This window comes from Oryza sativa, chromosome 9 (assembly GCF_034140825.1).
Source record: "Oryza sativa Japonica Group chromosome 9, ASM3414082v1".
Taxonomy (NCBI): Eukaryota; Viridiplantae; Streptophyta; class Magnoliopsida; order Poales; family Poaceae; genus Oryza; species Oryza sativa.
The window spans coordinates 14,253,257-14,272,533 of record NC_089043.1 but is presented as its reverse complement, the minus strand read 5'-3'; the positions used below and the strand labels follow the sequence as shown (position 1 = coordinate 14,272,533).

The window sequence follows — 19,277 nt, the reverse complement described above, 5'->3', positions numbered from 1 at the left end:
CCTCCACTGCGATCCTTGTCTAGTAGCTGATAGGGATAATCCTTTTGAGTTTTTGTTTTCTATTATATGTTTTCGCTAACAATGTCAACAGGAGAAAATAGTCCAAAGGTTTTCGCACTCAGAGGTAGGGAACAATAGACCAAATGATGAAAAGGTTGGATGATGCTATGGCCAATTTAGACATAACCAATTTCATTGAGCTTTTGGAATGACGGTTAGCTAGTCTTAACGACATACTTGACGAGTTGAAGGGCCGTCTACTCCTTCGAGATGGTACCCATGAACATGGAGAGGTTCACCAGCAAGCAACATAAGATGAATGACTATGTCAATGCCTTCGCTGCAATCATCAATGTATGGGAGGTAATAATTTTGCTAATGTCAAGTTTAGTATTCCATTATTTTCTATTGCTTATGATGTTGAGGCATATTTTGATTCGGGGATGACAGTACAACAGAAGTTTAATTCACACCTAGTTCCATAGGTACATAGGGTTAGTCAAGCTACTGGTGTGTTGAAGGACTTTGCGATAATTTGGTGGAATGATCTAGGTAGTGAACTAGGGTCCCAACCTTCTGATAGGTATTAATAACTCTCGATTTGGTGGAAACTTGACACATATGGTACAGCTTTCGATCAGCACGATCCGTTCAGTGCAATTGCAATACCACGCTCCTCTGGTCATCAACCGTGCGCCGCTCAGTTTGCCTCACCGAGAAGACTAATCATTGCATGAGAATCGAAGAACACAAGTAAGAACAAGGTAGATTGCAACTCAATTTGCAGATGAATGATTAAGATCTCAAAGTTGGGCTTCCACAAACCAAACTAGCGGTGAAACTACAATGGCAAAAATAATCTAAGAAAAATCAGACTATAATATGACAGCTACTAAATAAATATGATTAAGGACATCCTAGGGTTAGCCCTCGGGCGTACACCCCTTGGGCTTAGCTCAGGGCACCATTACAAGAATCAAGGCCCAAATTAGAATCGGACTTGATGAGCTTCGTGGCTTGTTTTGCAGATTCTTGACAGCTTGATAGGAGTTTTGATGTGGGACCAAACCATCTGAAAGTAGATTCCATATGCTTTCCAACAAGTACTCATGGGCCCCGAGATTCCTTCTAGATTAGCGGCTAGGTCCATTAGAAGTTGGCGCTATCACGAAGTCCGAATCTGAATCCAAAACATGCCGAACTTTATATCTTGACTTCCATTGACAGAAAGTGACGTTGTACTGTAGGATAAGACTTGGGAAAGATCTTGGTTTGGTCCCCAATCAACTTATTCGATCAGCCATTTATTATGCCTTGCGCTTGGTCTCTCTCCTTTTACCCAAGCATGTACCTTTGCAAACGAGAACACACAAAACTCATGATGTAATAATGTTTATTCAAATATATAATACGTAAATCTCACATAGAAAGCATGCACCTTTGTTTGATGAATACATAAGGGCCAAGGTCATATCCGAGCTAGTGATGCCATTAACAGGTAGTTCCCACTTACAACCTGGTACATTTGTTCCTCCTTCCTACCTGTGTGATTTGCGTAAGAGATTTCAATGACTAGAACATGGTAATTTGATTGTTCATGAATACTATGAAGAGCTCAATTAGGGTATTAAATGTTGCGGGGTAGTAGAGGAAATAAAGGATAAAATTTGTCATTTTTATCGTGGGTGGAGGCATGAAATTCAAGATATTGTTTATTATAAAGAATATACTATTGTCAATCTTTGTTCTAGCTTCCTATGATTGCAGAGAAAGAGTTGCAGGTACACTAGCAAAAGAACAAAAGCAAGATTAGCAACTCCCTCATGCGAAGAACATCGACCATGATTGCACAAGCTAAGCCATCCACAACTTTTCATACTACGCCACCGCCAGCGAGCACACGACCATCCTCCGCCACTACTACAGCGCGTCAACCGCCACTTGGAGCATGAGTTTTGGATTGGCCGATCTGTTTCTAACATTTGGCAGGTATCTGATAACAACCAAGGTAATAAGGAAGTGAAGAAAGACATACAACAGGACGACCTACCCGTTGTTCTATGCATGCTTCAAGAAAGTTTAATTGAGCTAGCACCTACAATTTCTGAAGATGAGAACATTGATAATGATAATGGTACTACATTTACTCAAGGCGTGCATAGTTATGATGTGCTAAATATGTCTTGTTCTTATGCTATATTAAAGCAACCCATAATGGAAACAATTGATGAAATACCTTTGTCACAAAATAATTTGTTTGTTGTTTCAAGTGATAATGAAGAGTTTAGCGATATTTCACTTATATTCATACCACAACTAGTGAATGAACATGTTAATTCCACTATAATACCATTTGTGTTAAGTTTAAACATGTTATTCACATTGATAGCAACAATGGAGAGCTTAGATTGCTATATTCTTTAAAGAGTAAAATACACCAGCGGTCCTTAAAGTTGTCAGAAGGTTTCACTTAGGTCCACGAACTTACAAAGCGCACATCGAGGTATCATCCCGGTCCAAAACTGCGTTTGACCGTGGTCTTGCCTACGTAGCACGCCATGTGGATGATGACATGGAATTTTTTTCTCCCTTCTTTCTTTTTTTTCTCCCTCCTTCACAACCGAGCCGCTGCCCTCTCCTCTCCTCTATGGGCACGCGTGGCGCACGCGAACGCGCCGCCGCCACCGCACGCCATGGGTGCCGCCACTGCTGGAGGCGAGCGCGCGACGGTGGCGAGCGTGCTGGGGCATGTTGCGACGGGGAAGGAAGATGACGGCGTTGATGGGGGAGGACAGCGGTGGCGATGGGGGGAGAAGGGGTGGCGCCACTGCACGCCATGGCGCCGTCACTGTCGGAGGCGAGCGCGCGGCGGTGACTGGGGGAAGAGGGCCCCCGACGGCTCGGCCGCACCTTGCCGCGCTTCGCCGGCCTGCACCCCACCGACGGGGCCGTCGCCGCCCCCGCCCTCTCCCCCGCCACAACAGCAGCCGGCGCCGCCGCCTTCTCCTCCTCCCTGGTCCTCCTCCGCCACCGGGCGCTTCGCCGCCGCGCTCCTCCTCGTATCCACCATCTCCGCCCCCCTCGCTCGCTCGCATCGACGCGCTGTCCTCGTCGCCGTCGCGGTCCGAGAGGGGAGGGGAGAGACCTCAAGCTCGCCGATGGAGGGGGGGGGAGAGAGCTCAAGCTCGCCCTGCCGCCCCGCTGTCGCCGTTGAGCTCGCGCCTTGCTCGCCGATGCCTCCCCCCTCACGCGCAGCTGCGGTCGGCGACACCTCCCCTCGGGCCGCGGCCGGCAACACCACCCCCCGCACGCACACAGCGCCGCCGTCCTCCTCTCCCAGTCGTCGCTGCTCAAGTCGAGCTCACCCTGCCGCCGTCGAGCTCGTGTCTGCCCCGCTCACGCCGAGCTCGCCAACCCCGGTCGGCAACACCTCCCCCCGCGCGCGCCGAGCTCGCCGACGCCTGCCCTTGTACCTGCCGCCGCCCCCCCTCTTCGCCCCCGCTCCCGTGTCGACCGGCGGAGGCACAGGAGAGAAAAAAAGGAAGAAGGGAGAAAAAAAAAGAAGGAAGAAAAAAATATAAAAAAATTCCATGTCATCATCCACGTGGCATGCCACGTAGGCAAGACCACGGTCAAACGCGGTTTTGGACCAGGATGATACAATAAACCAAGTTTAGGGACCTCGATGTGCGCTTTGCAAGTTCGTGGACCTAAGTGAAACCTCCTGACAAATTTAAGGACCGTTGGTGCATTTTACTCTTCTTTAAATACTTGGATCTATATATAATTTAATGATCCTTGTCCACTCAATTGTATAGAGAATAAACTATTGAATAGATCTGAATTAATATTAATACGTCCTTCTCATGTGGTTTTTTATGTTATTAGTAATTATTATAATAAATGGGAGCATAATATGCATGGAGTACAAAATTATTAACATTTAATAATTTTAACTGACTTAAAAAAAAGAAAATCCGAAATTTCAATTTCTGGGCTAAGGACTTGTTTGTTCTGGTTGGCCATCCATTTTCTGATGATAAAATGAATCAGCTCCTCGAGAGTTTGGTAGAGTACGTACTCTGCAGTACCTGACTTTAGCAGGCTAGCTAGGCCCCAAAGAGAAAAAAGAACCTTTTTTTTCGGTTGGTGTATCCGTGTATGCAATTATATATGCATGTATGGGACGAATTGGCCGATGATAACTTCTTGGGCACTTGCATAATTCCATTCCCTTTTTCCTTTCAATAAGCCAACAGTTTCATTCTTGTAGTACCTCTATATCAAAACCGAAAAGGGAAACAGGATAGCCCTCACGTCACCATATCTCCCAGAAACCGTCGTCGCCATTAGCTGGACTCTCACTACCAACTGGCAATTTGTGACGCGAGAAAGAAACGTCCAGATTTCCAGGTAAAGGGGGCAACGTGTTCTTCGTTCTTGTCATCTTCCGGTTCTAGTCTTCTGGGCAATGACCAGTTCTAGAATATAAAACGGATTATCGAGGAAATGTTTAGTTCAAATTAAGGTTGTGAGCACAATCGCAAATGTATTAATTCATGTTTGGCACTGTTTAAATTAGAAGGTTCTGTGGCAAGTTATATATATGTTCCAGAAAATCCAGTCAAGAAAGGTGTGGTACAGGCACGGAAAAACGGGCAAATGTGGGCCTAGATATGAATTTAGAAGCTGATGCTTTCCTACTGATTTAATTGCTAGACTTTGACATCTGAACAAACAGAGATGGCATCAATACAATGCTAGCTAGAAGCTTCAGTAGCCTCTCTATGATTGACAGCTGAATGCCTGAAAGGTGAGTGGGAAAAACGCCTTTTCACCTCGAAACTTTGACGATAAGAACAAAAAGTAGAACACGGTTGATTCAGAAAGGAGGCATACTGGCTAGGTGATCAAATTGTGTGACTGTGTTCTGTCAATATTATCCTTTTTTTTTGTTTGTTCGAACTCCAAAAAAGTTGGAACTTTCTTTTACAATTAATCTTTGAAAGGTACTTTTTTTTAACAAAAAAAACTTTAAATCACCAAGGTGAAGTTTATCCATAATTCACCCCATATTTCATGAACTTGTGAAACCTATAATGAACAAAAAAAAAAAAAGGACAAGCATTTCTCGATACTCACATCATCATGATCATCATAATAATAATTTCGTAAAAGTAACTCCATAGATCATCTCAGTTAACAAAAACCAGGTTGTACATAAAACATCTTACTAATTACCTAGCAAAACACTCCTAGCGACAAATTAGAATTTATTAAGCACTCTACAGCACACGAAGAAGAGCAACCAAGAACAGCGGGAGCAACACCACCGTCGTGACCATGCTCGCCGGCGTCCGGCCCACCGCCGCCGCCGACGTCGTCGACCCGGTGATGGGGTTGTTGTGCTGGTAGTACCACGGGAACCACGGCAGGATCGGGTTGGGCGGCGGCGGCGCTGGCCCGTACGGGAACCCGCCGCCGAACGGCGGAGCGAAGGCCCCAGGCATCACCCCGGGCGGCGGCGGCGGGTAGGTCCCGCCAAACAACCCGCCGGCGCCGCCATCGCCTCCACCTGAGCTGCTGCTGCTACTACTCCCCGCGGGCGGCGGCGGAGGGTAGCTGTTCACCGCGCCACCGGCGATCGGCGGCGGGAGGCACGGGTACGGGCAGCTGCCGCCCGGCGTGTCCGCGGCCACCGTCGCGGCGGAGTACATCGCGCCGGCGAGGACGGCGGCGACGGCCAAGAAGCGTGGACTGATCGACATGGCTAGATAGCTAGCTAGCTTGCGTACGTGAGAGAGGATTGTGAGGGGAGAGATCGATCGAGGTGGACACCAATGGCACTGCGTGTATGAGTAGTAGAAGTGGTAGGTGGAAGCAGTGGTTGCACCGAGCTCGCCGCGAGGACGATGGCTTTTGGTTAATGGGAAATCCGGTGGAAATCGCGAGCGGATGAGAGGAAATCATTCACATGCAGCGAGAGCGACATGGGAGCAGCCCAAGCTTGAGCGGGTGTGCGGCCACAGCGGCCCATGTAAGGCGCCTAGCTCCATCTGAGGCCGCGAGGAAAGTTTGTGAAAGCATCATATAAATTTTGTTAGTTGTTGCAGGAAATTTGTTGGTTAATTAATTTTGTCCAGCAAGAATTTTGTCATGGTTAACAGTTTTGAGAGTTTCTTATGTGCCTGGAATTAATTACAACAATTGATCGCCTATAATCCATTGCACTATAGTGAAAGGTATACTTAAAGGGTGGAAGGTTAATATAAATAATTGACTTTTACAATTTTTTCGTGTAGTTAATTAATGGAAAATACATGCAATCATATTTTACCTAGATTCAGGATTTGAGAAGAATCACCGGTAGATTCGGATATGAGATATTGTGGTCAAAAAAGTTGTCAATGCTAGTACAGTGGATGCAAATTAGTAGTAACATGTCTCAGTATGTTGCTTAACTAGTTTCTCTCTCTGCTTGATCTGCTTAATTAAATGCTCAGCGATTAACAACAGAATATTTTCTTTGGTCATGCTAGTAATTAAGCGCATCAATTTCGCAAGAAATCAATTACTTCAAACTTTCCATTTAACAGCTTTGGAGCTAATCAATGATTCGCAAAAATGAATAAATGCTACTCCCTCCGTTTCATATTATAAGACTTTCTAATGAATCTGGAAACTCAAGGTACTGCTGAAAATTAAAATTTTTTTGTGGTACTTAAGAAGTGGAGTAATCCTAACAAAAGACAATTTGGTCAAGAGAAAATGGAAAGGTAGTGTTAAATGCTGTTTTTGTGATTCTAATGAATCAATACAACATCTTTTCTTTTCTTTGATTGTCCTCTTGCACGATTTATGTGGAATGCTGTCTTCATTTCTTTTGGAATTCATCCGCCTAGGAATGTTGCTAGCTTATTGGGTAATTGGCTAAGGGGGGTTCAACCTAAGCTAAAAACTCAAGTCTTTGTAGGGGTCGCAGCGTTGTGTTGGGCGGTATGGTTGTGCAGAAATGATATAGTCTTTAATGGCTCCAACACTAATTTCTTGTTGCAGGTGATTTTCAGAGGGACTTTTTGGGCAAGACAATGGTCTTCGCTGCTTAAGGAGGAAGATGGCCAAAGAGTAAAAGATGGTTGCAAGATATTGGAGAAGAGAATTTCTAGTTTCTTTGCAATGAGAGGGTGGAACTTAAGAAGAAGATTAGAAGTTTAATGCTCTCTCTTCTTTGCACCATGGGGTTTTGTTGTCTTAAGTACTATTTTGGCTAATCTCTGTCATTGTCTAAGTATCCGTTTGTGGTCACTCGAATTTGTGTTAAACCTTTTGTAAGGGTGTGAGCCTAAGTGCTTGTGTAAGAGACTTTTAGGCTGTGTACATCCTTTGGGTGTAGAGGCCGGTTTAATCCATCATCTAAAAAAAAGACTTTCTAGCATTACCCATATTCATATAGATGTTAATGAATCTATACACATATATATCTAGATTTATTAATATCTATAAGAATGTGGGTAATGATAGAAAGTCTTATAATATGAAATGGAGGAAGTACTATGTAACCTTCATCAGCAGCCAGCATCCATTAGCAGCATCTGCATCACGCAGCATTCAGCAACAATAAGATCAGCCATCGTACTGTGCACGCTCGCACTCGGCTGCCCTTTTCCTCGCTCCTTCTTTCTCTTAGGGTTAGACAGATGGAGTGGGTTAACGATCACATTGGCATAGGATGTCCGCCACTAGCCAGCGGATGGGCAATTGACTGATTGAGGAATTACTAAGCTACCTTTGTTAACATTAATTTTTATTACTACATTACTCTTTATCCTTTAGAAATCAACGGTGGATATTAATTGGTTTAGAGGTACCTGGGTTATACCTCTTATACCTCCCAAGCACAGTAAAAGTCCTCAACAATTTTACTCTCTATATGGAGCAGTTCATATAACTAAATATCTCCATTTCAAAAGGGAGACTACCCGCATATATTCGAGGCATATAAATGTTCAGAGCTAACTATGTGTCAGGCAGTCGATTTGGCACAAAATATCAGGCACCACCTGCCGTCCGATTCACACCGCATGCGGTTATCCCCAAGATCCTCACGCCCTACATGCTATGCTCATTTTTTTTGCATTAAGTAGATCGTAAATCAGAGCAATAGTTTATGAAAGAAAAGTTGAAAGTAACCTAAAGACTTTATACATGTGGACAGAGAGGATAAGATAGTCTGACGTTCATGTAGTTTTTTCTCTATGTTTCTATGTTTTTATTTACTTAGGTAAATGTCATAGTGCATGTTGTTTCCCAGTCAAGTCGATACCCGTCCCTGCTTCACTAGGGCAACCACGGCATGTGTCCACGACATGCCCCATCATGTCGCGGGATCTCCTCCTAATTGGGCCCATCACTTCCATGAGTTGTCATCATTCATCAAGCCCTATCGCCAGCCGCCACCATGGGTCTCCATCATCCAACCCCAAATACCACTTCACGTTCAGATCTGAGTTAGCAGTGACGTTGCTGCAGCTGGTAGTTAGGCATGCCAACATGAAAATATTCGTGTCATCACTACTATAGAATAGCCTATTGATGCCCGTTGGGAACCGGCCTTAGGTGCCGAATTTCCCAACCGGCACTCTGGAGGCGGCACTGATGACTGGGGAATCGAAAGGCACCGGTTTAGGAACCAACACCATTGAGGTTTCAGGATTGAAAAAAAAAGATCGGCTCGAATGCATCGATAAGTTATGTGGACATTGATTTACCAAGACATGCATCATGACAACACTAAACAACTGATATTTGATAATGGAATTCAACCCTTAATTAGCTACTAACATCTGGGTCCTGACTAAAGGAGATCTATTTATTAACCTAGCTAGCACAATGGCCATCTTGGGAGCTGGCCAAACCATCGGATTATTCCCATATGCATACAGTATGTCATTGTGACCTCGGCTACAGTGCAACACCCCCTTTTTATTTGGACGCATATGTTCAACCTATTTGTGAGGTTAGTCATTCCCAAATTAATTGAGGAATGACTAACCTCACCAATCTTGTCATCCATTAATCTCCTCGACATGGAAGATGGCAACATAGAAAACACAATATTTATTAACATACCTCAGTAGAAGACTACATTTTTGGGGCTATATACGACTGCTCTTCGGTAATCAACATAGCACACCAGCTGCTATGCCATGGACAAACTACCAACCTCCCTTCAAATATGTGTGCTACACCACCGTTATTGTGATGTATGTGGTGCCTCCAGTTCAAGAGTTCGAATACTAACTCAATCCTCACCATTATTATAAATCCACATACATCCGTAACTTGTTAGCACTAATATATTACATTCCAACAGTTTCATTGGTTTTATGCTAGCTATACAATACTTCCTAGAAGTATAGTTGGCTATAGCGTTTAACTGAGAAGCTTCTCTCAGGGGAAATTATTCATACAACTAAGAATGCAAATTATGTGAAACGATATGTTGCTGTAGCATTGTTAGAGGTTCATATATATAACCACTACGCATAATCAAGTATGTTCTGAATGATATATGTTATATGAAACCGTCTTGTTTAATTTCCATGGCAAAGGAACCTAAAGAACTCATCAAGACTATATCACAAGCTATGTTTTCATCAATTGATCATGCATGCCCCGAAATACTCCACAATTCTCCATGTGCGGCAATGATTTTATACCCATCAAGTGTTTCATGGGCACAGTAAACAGCTAGCCCTGATCGGTTGACTGGTTATAGAAGAGTGATTTTCATGTGGGCCTGATTACAATTATGTTATGTGCAATCTCAAACAAGAAGAAACATTGAGACATCTTTTCTTGTGCGCAACTCTTCTGTGATTTTGTTTTCCCAATAAGAATGATAAATGTTTTATTTAGGAAGCTATTGAAGATTTCAAAGTCAAGCAAAAATTAAGTCCCATTATACAAGGAGATAATAATTGGAACGGCCTGGAGTATTTGGATTATGAGAAACATAAACCCACTTTCTCAACTTGTAGAGATCGTTTCAGATTTGAGTTTGCCGTGGTTATCCATAGGGCAAAAGAAAGTTATTTCCACCTCATTACACAACGGATGAAATACATGTAATACAAACAATCTGTGTACATTGTAAAACAATATATTTATATATATGTGCATGGTAGGAAACTTCCCTACGGCATTTTTTTTTCCAAAAAATGATTTTATATTCAAACATATCACTTAAATGGGCGCCCTTCATTTTCTAATTTTCACTACGAGAAAAAGGGTTTTCTCATGGTGGCACCCTAATTTTTTTTACTAGCGGCCAAAATCTAACTCCGCTTGCGAAAATATAATGAGGGGTAGGGGTTAAGGGCTGCCAGCGCTGATGATCACCAAGGTCCACTTGCAAAAATATAGTTATTTTTGTAGGCGGACCTCTTAAGTGACTGCTGTGAAAAATTGATTTTCGCTAGCGGCCGGTAGAGAGGACCATCAGGAAAAAAATCACCATATTAAAGGGGAGTCCGTGCCACAACCCTATCTAAGTCCCCTTTCCTCCCTCACCATTTCTTCCTCCCTCTCCCTTCTTCTGCCTCCTTCCCCATTGGCGCCGCTCGGAGCTTGGGCTCCTCCTCCTTCCCCACGGGTGGGCCCGTCTCCTCCTTTCACATGGGCGGCAGCGTCCACGAGAAAAGCTTGGGTGACCCCATTCCCCACAGGCACGCCCTCCATCACCCTTCCCCACGGTGGCGGCGTCCACAGGCAGCAACGGAGATTGGGCGACTCCGTTCAGCGGCGATGGATCCGGCGGCCGCAACTCTGTTCGGAGGCAGATCCGGTAGCGGCGACCCCGTTCAGAGGCGGATCCGGAGGCGGCAACCCCGTTTGGCAGCGGATCCATTGGCAGCCACCCTGTTTGAAGGTGGATCTGGTGGCGGAGACTCCGAGGGCATCGATTCCCATGGATGGGGAGCTGACCTCTACCCTCCCTCCCTCTGGCTTGGACCGATCCGCGCTCATGGAAGATGGATACGGTGACGGCGAGGCTAACAAGGATGGACATGGCGACGGTCGTGCATGCCTTGCTCCGGGACCTTTGGCATAGCTCAACAAGCAGGCCAAGACCGGTGTTGGAGCCTGGCGTCATCATCGTGGTTTCGAGCACAGATCTGGATCCTGATTTTCAATTTTCTTTTTGCTCCAAAAATGTTTTCGCTGGCGGTTCTCCTAGATGCCGCCAACAAACATACTATTTTTGCTAGTGGCTGTCTTAGCATGCTGTTTGTCAAACTCGATTTGCACTGGCGGCCGGTCGGCCACTAGTTAAAATGCATTTATTTCACTAGCCTTAGACTGCTAGCGGCATCACTGTCCGCCAGCGAAAATACATTTTGGCCTCTAGAGAAAACCATTTTTTAGTAGATTTGGTTTGGCTCTCTTGTCCTCCTTGAGGATCTATATTGAGATTTAAGAAACCTTGATACGGATGTGTTGTGTGGAAACAATCTACCTCATATCGAGGCCAAGTGACATGAGATAACTACATAAGAAAGCTCTCCTGTTTTAGCTAAGTTCTATACATGTTTAGTACTCAAGTTCTCTAATTCCTCTTATGGATATTTGTGAGTTGAGATATATCATAGAAAATAAACAATGGATGTTCTGCCCATGCTTTACTTGCTCCCTGTGCACAAACATCCCTTTCAAGATGGTTGGCGGCCACGAATTACACCAAAATGAATACGTGGATGTAAATTAACCACGATTACGAGTATTACCTCCATAACATCTAGTAACACTAAAATGGTGTACATGTATTGTTGGAGCGAAGCAATGCTGTGATAACAATCGCAAAGTGAAGACGGGCCAAAAGCTATACCAGACGGGCCAAAAGCTGAACAGTACAGTACATTGGCCACACATAGTGTTGGCCACACCTGTCGGTTTCATGGTTAATGTTGAGGGGGGGCTATGTCAAACGGTTCATTTTTATTTTTGTTATTTTTTCTCAAAAAATATTTTCTGATTTTTTCTATGGTACATGTACTATAGAAATGGTAGGTATGAACTGAAGGGCACGCTATTCTAGAGTGTGTGTACCATCAATGATATGTAAGACCACCCATGAATGGATGCTTTTTCCTTGGCATCCATCCTACTTTGCTACTCCCTCCGTTTCACAATATAAGTCATTCTAGGATTGCCCACATTCTTATAGATACTAATGAATCTAGCCACATATATGTCCAGATTCATTAACATCTATATGAATGTGGGCAATGCTAGAATGACTTATATTATGAAACGGAGGAAATAATTCATTTTCTAAGCTTCCTGCTATTCCAATCTGGTAATTATTAATTACTATATATAAATAAAAGATTGGCACGCATTCTTATCTAGTCAGTTTCTCTTCATTACCTTTTTCATCCTTTTGACATTTATTATACCCCTTTATTGTCATAAAGGGGTAAAGACAAAGAAAAAGTAACTTTTTTTGTTATTGCTTGTTTCTCATAAGGAGATAAAGATGGACACAACTAAAACTCTTTCGTCCAAATCTCACCCAGGTAGCCAATATATATTTAGAGGGGAACCAGATTTGCCCTGTGAGAGCTAGAGCAATCAGATCATCCTCATTGTATCCTCTACTCATGGATGTAAGCTCTTGTGACTCTTCACCTTTTGAATCTTGAGTTTTTCTTCTAGCCAAATCTTGAGCTAATCCCTTGCGAGATACTGTATGTTTTTAATCCCTTGGGAGAACTTTTGTATGTGCTCATAATCTCTTAGATGTTCCTTATTGATGTATTCCAGTACACTTCTATTTTTTATGCACTTGGGTTTGTATTTGTTCATCATGTTGATGGTTTTTTTTTTCTGAAGTTATAGACTGTTCCAATTGATTTTTTTTTCTGAAGAGAAGAAATTATCTTTGTTGCTGTTCAAGAGATCTTCCAAATAATATATAGTTTTTTCGTTCTTCATTATGCCAATAAATTTTTAGTTGCTCTTTCCATGTTGATATATTTCAACCCATATCCTATTTTGTTGTACATAGATCTAGATCTATTTTTTTTCAATCCATGTGATACTTTGGAGTAATTGATTTCTCCCATGACAGTAATTTTTTTTGTTGAAGATAAATAATTATCCTTCTGTCCGTTTAGGAGTCTTTCGGATAATGGCTAGCTTTTTTCTACGTGATTTCCATAATTTCTAAGTTTCCCCTTTTATGCTTACATATACTCTTACCTATATCTATTCTTTATGTACTTCGACATGGATCTAGATCTATTATTATTTTTGTTGATGGACCATTGGTCTGATAATTTGGAATGGGTCATTTCAGGACAAGAACTTTATGTTTAGGATATATAAATAATTTTGCGTGATTGTATAGTAGATATTTCAAATCATAGTTCTTTTTGTTCTTCACTGTGTTTATAATTAGTTACCTGTTCTTAATTTATCATGGTGATGTATTTTTATCTAGATCTATTCTTTTCTGTTGATGGTCATTTGAAAGTGACATTTTAGAATAATTGGCTTTCTTTCATGAGCATTCATACTATTTTTGTTTGCAAACCGTCAAAAGATAACCCAAATAATAACTAGTTCAGTTGTTCTTCAATTATCCTCCATTTTTTAGATGAAGAAATGGCTGAGGCCTCTAGTTGATTGTCTGACATGTGAATAAATATCTCATAATCTACCATCCAAATACAGATCAGATAAAAACAATATGATTTCAATGTGGTGAATCTCCTGAATTTTGTATATATGTACTTACTTTTACAGGTCTAAACAATCATGTATTATTCCAGGGCAGAACACTAATGTGTGTAATACCAAACTTTAGAAAAAAAAATATTCATGTGTCTTTTGTTCAAGACCAAAAATATGAAGCATTTCTATTGTCTTTTATAGAGTAGTTAAGTAAGAAGTGAGCACAAATCTTCGTACTGCAGATTGGTTACAATATTGAGCAAATGAGCATATTTGGCTTACTTAGCATATTATACTATTTACACTATGTGCATATCTCATGTACGTATGCAATCGGCGGGAAACAATTATAGAACTCAATAAGAAAATGGCTTGTACTTGCTTTCTTTCACAGTACTTTCCTATTTAAAGTTGGTATCAACGTAATTACTACTCCCTCCATTCCAAATTGATCTTATAGGTACATAAAGACCAAGAAAAGCTAATAACTCTCTCATACTATATTTACTCTAGCAACAAACTCAATGCATGCACCATCCCCAATATTTTCTAGCCAATAGCAAATCAAGATATTGCATGTGGGTTATAAATACTTGTGTGCATAGATGCATGTATCAATGTCCATTTACTCCACTGCACAAATAACGAATAGACTCTAATAAATGAACACAAATATGTAGATCATTTAGGAATAACCTAAAAAAAACTATATGTAGATCAATTTGGAATGGAGGGAGTATATGATATATAAATGAAATCTTTTTTTTTTTGCTATAGCATGGTTCAGACATCAATTACTGATGCATTATTTGGAATTGCTGCCCGTACCATGATATCCACAAAAACTTCTTAGTACTTCTATTCAGAAGTGTGAATAATACAAAGCTTTGCACTAATTTATTTCTCTAACATATAATAAGTCACTGAAGTTGTTGTGCAGTGAAATGGAGGGTACACCAAACAAATCAGTTCAAAGCTTCGCTGGCTCGAGAACTGAGAAATCTACCGGGTCTAGTCATCATAGAGAAGCAGAGCAAAATGACAGTTTTACAAGAAGGGAATATACTTGTGCTGATTTTATTGAAGCACTTCGCTTGATTGATCAGGTACTTCTTTTTGAAACAAGCATAAGTTTTTTTTTCATGTACTTTTCTTGAACTAAGATAATTTACTATATTTTTAAGATATATCATCAGTACATTCTATCAGATACTCTATTAAAAAAATCTCATACGTCTTTGTGTTTTCATACTACACTGCATTAATTATTGGCATTTCGTCCTTCAGATCTACTTTACATATAATAAGAAGAAACATATTTCAACCAAAAATTCATTATGTGATTTGATTAGTTACATATACTCAAGTTTAACTAAGCTAATGATTAGTAAGCCCCAGCATTAAACATGTTTATACATTATTGGCAAATGCAATACAAAAATTATTATCTAGAATTGTTCGCTCTTCCTCAGGTATATGATTATTGCTTATTCTGATGAATTGGAAGCTTGCAAAACACTTTTGCATAAAAAATATTATTTGATGTGCACTTCTACGCTAGATAATAACTAACTAAAATATATATTAAGAATAATATAATCACATATATAACATCTAATGCGATGGTATGCGTAGCAGGGCTGTCCCTAACAATTTGAGGGCCTTCTGTAAAATATAAAATGAGTATTTATCTTTAGAAAATAGTAATTGCATAATTGATCAAGGCTATATATTATTTATAATACATTAGGATGGGTCTATATTACCACTGATTTTTGCTTTGCCTTCCAACTATGCTTGGAAAGCTAGCAACAGTCTGATAATCTTTTCTTTAGCTATGTCTTGATATCAAACAAACAAGAATTGTTCACACCCAATGACAACTAGAGCCATGTCAACAAGATCAACCATGTACATATGTAGTGGCGTTCCAACTAACTAGAAGAAGAATCATTGCAACAATTCAGTTTTTTCTTACTAAATGGAAAAATGGAATCTTATTTTCTAGAATGAGCGTTCACATAGCCATCACAAAGTAAAGTTATTTGATATAGTTATGATTACCATCAAACAATTGTCGTGGTTGAGAAGAAAACAACACGTTCTAGCCAATTTAGTGAAACAAAAAGGTTAAATTTTTGAAAAAATTGAATCAAGAGATTCTAAATATAGCGAAACATATTGATTTAAGTTGAAACACATAAATTTTTGGGGCCCTAGCTATATGGTTGTACACCTCAGACGTGCCCAGGGATGGGCCTGATGTGTAGTCTAACTTAATTTGGGGCAACGACAGTCCATTCTGCATATATACCCTTGTTCCGAAAAAGTTTCATGTTATCCATCTTTGAAGAATTTGCTTCTGATATGCTATTTATGTGTTTCTTCATAGGAGGCATTCAAGTGTAGCATTGTTCTGAATGACTTCTCCATGCGAGCAAACATCACTGAACCATCTTACCGCACAGTGAAATTAGATGGTATCTGCTCAACCTTTGTTTCATCAGTTTTAGCTGGTGGATATACCTACACAGGTGAGGTTGCTACCACTGATGGAGATGCAAAGGAAAATGCAGCCCGTGTGGCGATCAAGTCAATCCTTGGTAAGTGATATCCTTAATCATTTTATGACCAATATATGACAAATTCAAATGCTTCAGAATTTGGAAATTTTAGCTTTAGCACTACCTATGGCTCTAATAATATTATAATTACCTCAACATATATATCACAAACTCAACAGTAGATATTATTGCAGTTACTAGAAGCAACCACATGTTGGAGAGCATCAGGTCAAACAAACCAACAGGAACAACAATACAAGGAGAGCAGTCAAGCCAGCAGACAAGTGCCCATCCTGCAGTAATTTTCACCCCACCTGCTAGTAATAACATCCCTTGTGCTCCCCACCATCACTATATGCTGCATGCGCCATTTGCTCCTCTTGAACAGATGCAGTGGCGCCATCCTGGTACTCCACAGATGGTGCCGGTTTTTCCTCATGAACAGATACAGTGGCGCCATCCTACCCCAGTACATATGCCATTTCATCCCCATGAACAGATGCAATGCCGCCAATCCCCTGCACCAATGCCGTTTCTTCCCCGTGAACAGATGCAATGGCGCCATCCCGCTGCACCAATGCCAACATTTCCTCCCCATGAACAGATGCAATGGCATAATCCTGTTGCACAGATGGCATATCTTCCACCTGAACAGATGCAACGGAATGTTCCAATTGTACACACACCATCTGAAATGATGCAAATGTGGCAGCTTCCTCAATCAATATCCAGCTCTAATCCTGTGCTGCAAAATGGGCTTTACTCGAATACAGGTGGCGATGATGACATGGTAGTAGAGGTTGGTTCCGCTGAGGAGACTATGACTTTGAGTGGTACTAAGCGCAAAATGGACCAAACTGAAGAGGCAGAGGGCAAGCAGGCAAAGATCTCCAAGTAGCATCAATTTATCAAGTATCTACTTCTTGAGGTATCTATTTATTCATTTTATTTATTTCTATGAAGTGAGGTATGTTGTTTTAGTTTACACTGTTAAAATTTATTTGTATTAATACTCAAAGAGAAGGATATAGTTAGGTTATAACTGAAGTTTTTTTTTGTGTGTGTGTGTGTATGTTTGTGTGTGTGTGTGTGTGTGTTTGTGTGTCTCTGTGTGTGTGTGTGTTTTTTTTTTGATATGTGATTTTGTGTGTCTGTGTGTGATTCTTTCATATGTGACTTTCTGAAATATTCTCTTTTCGAAAAGTACAGTTTGTTTAATTCAAAAATGGATTGATTTTTACAGGAACCAATTGTGATGAGCATTCTCTGCACCATATCGATGATCCAGATATGATTCCCCGTGTTGGAGACTTGGAGTGGTACTGTTCATCTTAAATTTGGTCTCTCTGCAAACATTAAGTTTATGGAAATGTAGAAGACTTTAAGCTGTTTCTTTAGTGAGGCTAGCAAAACTATCATAAACCATATGCTCCTGTAAGATCAGCTGTTGACAAGTACCGTTTATCATTTGAATATTTGTGTGCAACCTCTTATATAGCAGCCTTTGGATTTTGTGGTATCGGCGATTAATTTGTTAAGTGATGGTAACTTCGTTTTAGGAATCACTTGGGTTATATTGTTCTCCGTGGAAGTCAAAAATCCTAAATTTGACGTCCATGCTTGCATTGTTAGGTATTTGCGTATATACTACTCTCTCTGTTCTATATTATAAGTCGTTTGAATTTTTTAAGTTTGATCAAATTTATAGAAAAATAAAGTAATATGTTCAACAAAAAAAATATTATCAAAATATATTCAAACGTTAGATTTAATGAAACTAATTTCGTATTTTAGATGCCATTAAATTTTTCTATAAATTAGGTCAAACTTAACAAAGTTTGACTAGAAAAAAAATCAAACAACTTATAATATGAAACGAAGGGAGTATATATTATTTTCCTTGAAAAAGGTAGAAAATTAGGATACAATCGTCCCAAATGCTACATACAACTGTTTTTCGATTACATGAAAGAAGCAAACGTACACATATCACTACACATACATATGCTTCTAAACACATAATTAAAATAACGGATAACAGCGGCAACTTAGCCTTAATAAAATCTTATTACATGTAAACATATATGAGTAATTTTCGTATACACCCGGTTTTAAATTTTGATAGATCTACTACCTCCGTCGTAAAAGAACCCAACCTCGTAGCTATGTATTCGGCCGTCCACCCTAAAAAAACAAACTTCAGGGAAAAAAAACAATGGAGGGAGTAGTATTTTGCTCATGTTGCAATCGATTCAGCTCTAACAGTCTAACATATGTGCATGCGTGCTTAAATCTTAATGAGTCCTGGTGGGTTGAAGAATATGTTCCCAAACACATGGTTGCATATTCATGACGGATAATTCAGTTTCAAGAGTACTCATCGTTCAATTTTTTGCATTACTGAATCAATTTTGTATCGGACTGAACGCGTGCTTCATCCACACAGGAGTATATATAGGACTATAGGAGTGTCCTAGCGTAGTTTTAGTTGTTTTTTTCTGTTTAATCAGTTGCTGTAGCAGCTGAGATCCGATCGTGGGATGGCGTGATCTTTGTGAATCAAAGCGACAGTTTAGGCGGTAGTACTGTTGTGTCTAACAAAACCCTGGTTCAGATATAAATAGTAAGAATAGAACCGAAGAAAAGCTGCCTTACGCATCACAAAACTCTATTTTGTGCGTTGTTCTTCAGTTTCGTCAGGTTACTTACTGTAGCCATTCGAAAATTTCGGAGCAGAGCCATAGAATGAATGGCAGAGCTGAGTGATTTAGGTTTTAGCCACAAAACACGACAATCGGTATCAGAGCGGTTTATAATCGCTGAATCCTGATTCCATGCCAACTGACGAGGGAAATTGGTACACCCGCCGCCACGGCGAGGAAGCGGTGGTGGAAGCGGCAGCTGGAGCACTGGAAGCGATGGGTAGCTTGGTGATGCAGCTAGCCGTTAAAGCTATTTGCTAAATGTGAGCTCAGC

At 40.9% G+C, this 19,277-nt stretch overlaps 2 protein-coding genes across 3 annotated transcripts; one reads left to right on the top strand and one right to left on the bottom strand.

Moving 5' to 3' along the window:
* Nucleotides 1-5,127: 5,127 nt before the first annotated feature.
* On the bottom strand, nucleotides 5,128-5,937 carry LOC4346762 (uncharacterized). Its single transcript, XM_015755503.3, has one exon. It carries the CDS (start codon nucleotides 5,766-5,768, stop codon nucleotides 5,286-5,288), a length of 483 nt encoding a protein of 160 aa, XP_015610989.1. The 5' UTR covers nucleotides 5,769-5,937; the 3' UTR covers nucleotides 5,128-5,285.
* Nucleotides 5,938-12,561: 6,624 nt separating this feature from the next.
* On the top strand, nucleotides 12,562-17,794 carry LOC9268077 (uncharacterized). 2 transcript variants are annotated; one of them, XM_015755874.3, is made up of 5 exons: nucleotides 12,562-12,668; nucleotides 14,678-14,843; nucleotides 16,130-16,340; nucleotides 16,496-17,229; nucleotides 17,545-17,794. In XM_015755874.3, exons 2-4 carry the CDS (start codon nucleotides 14,682-14,684, stop codon nucleotides 17,197-17,199), a joined length of 1,077 nt encoding a protein of 358 aa, XP_015611360.1. In that variant the 5' UTR covers nucleotides 12,562-12,668; nucleotides 14,678-14,681; the 3' UTR covers nucleotides 17,200-17,229; nucleotides 17,545-17,794. The 2 variants fall into 2 exon arrangements, with proteins under 2 accessions (XP_015611360.1, XP_015611359.1); XM_015755873.2 differs by having other exon boundaries at nucleotides 12,623-12,668; nucleotides 14,667-14,843.
* Nucleotides 17,795-19,277: the final 1,483 nt, after the last annotated feature.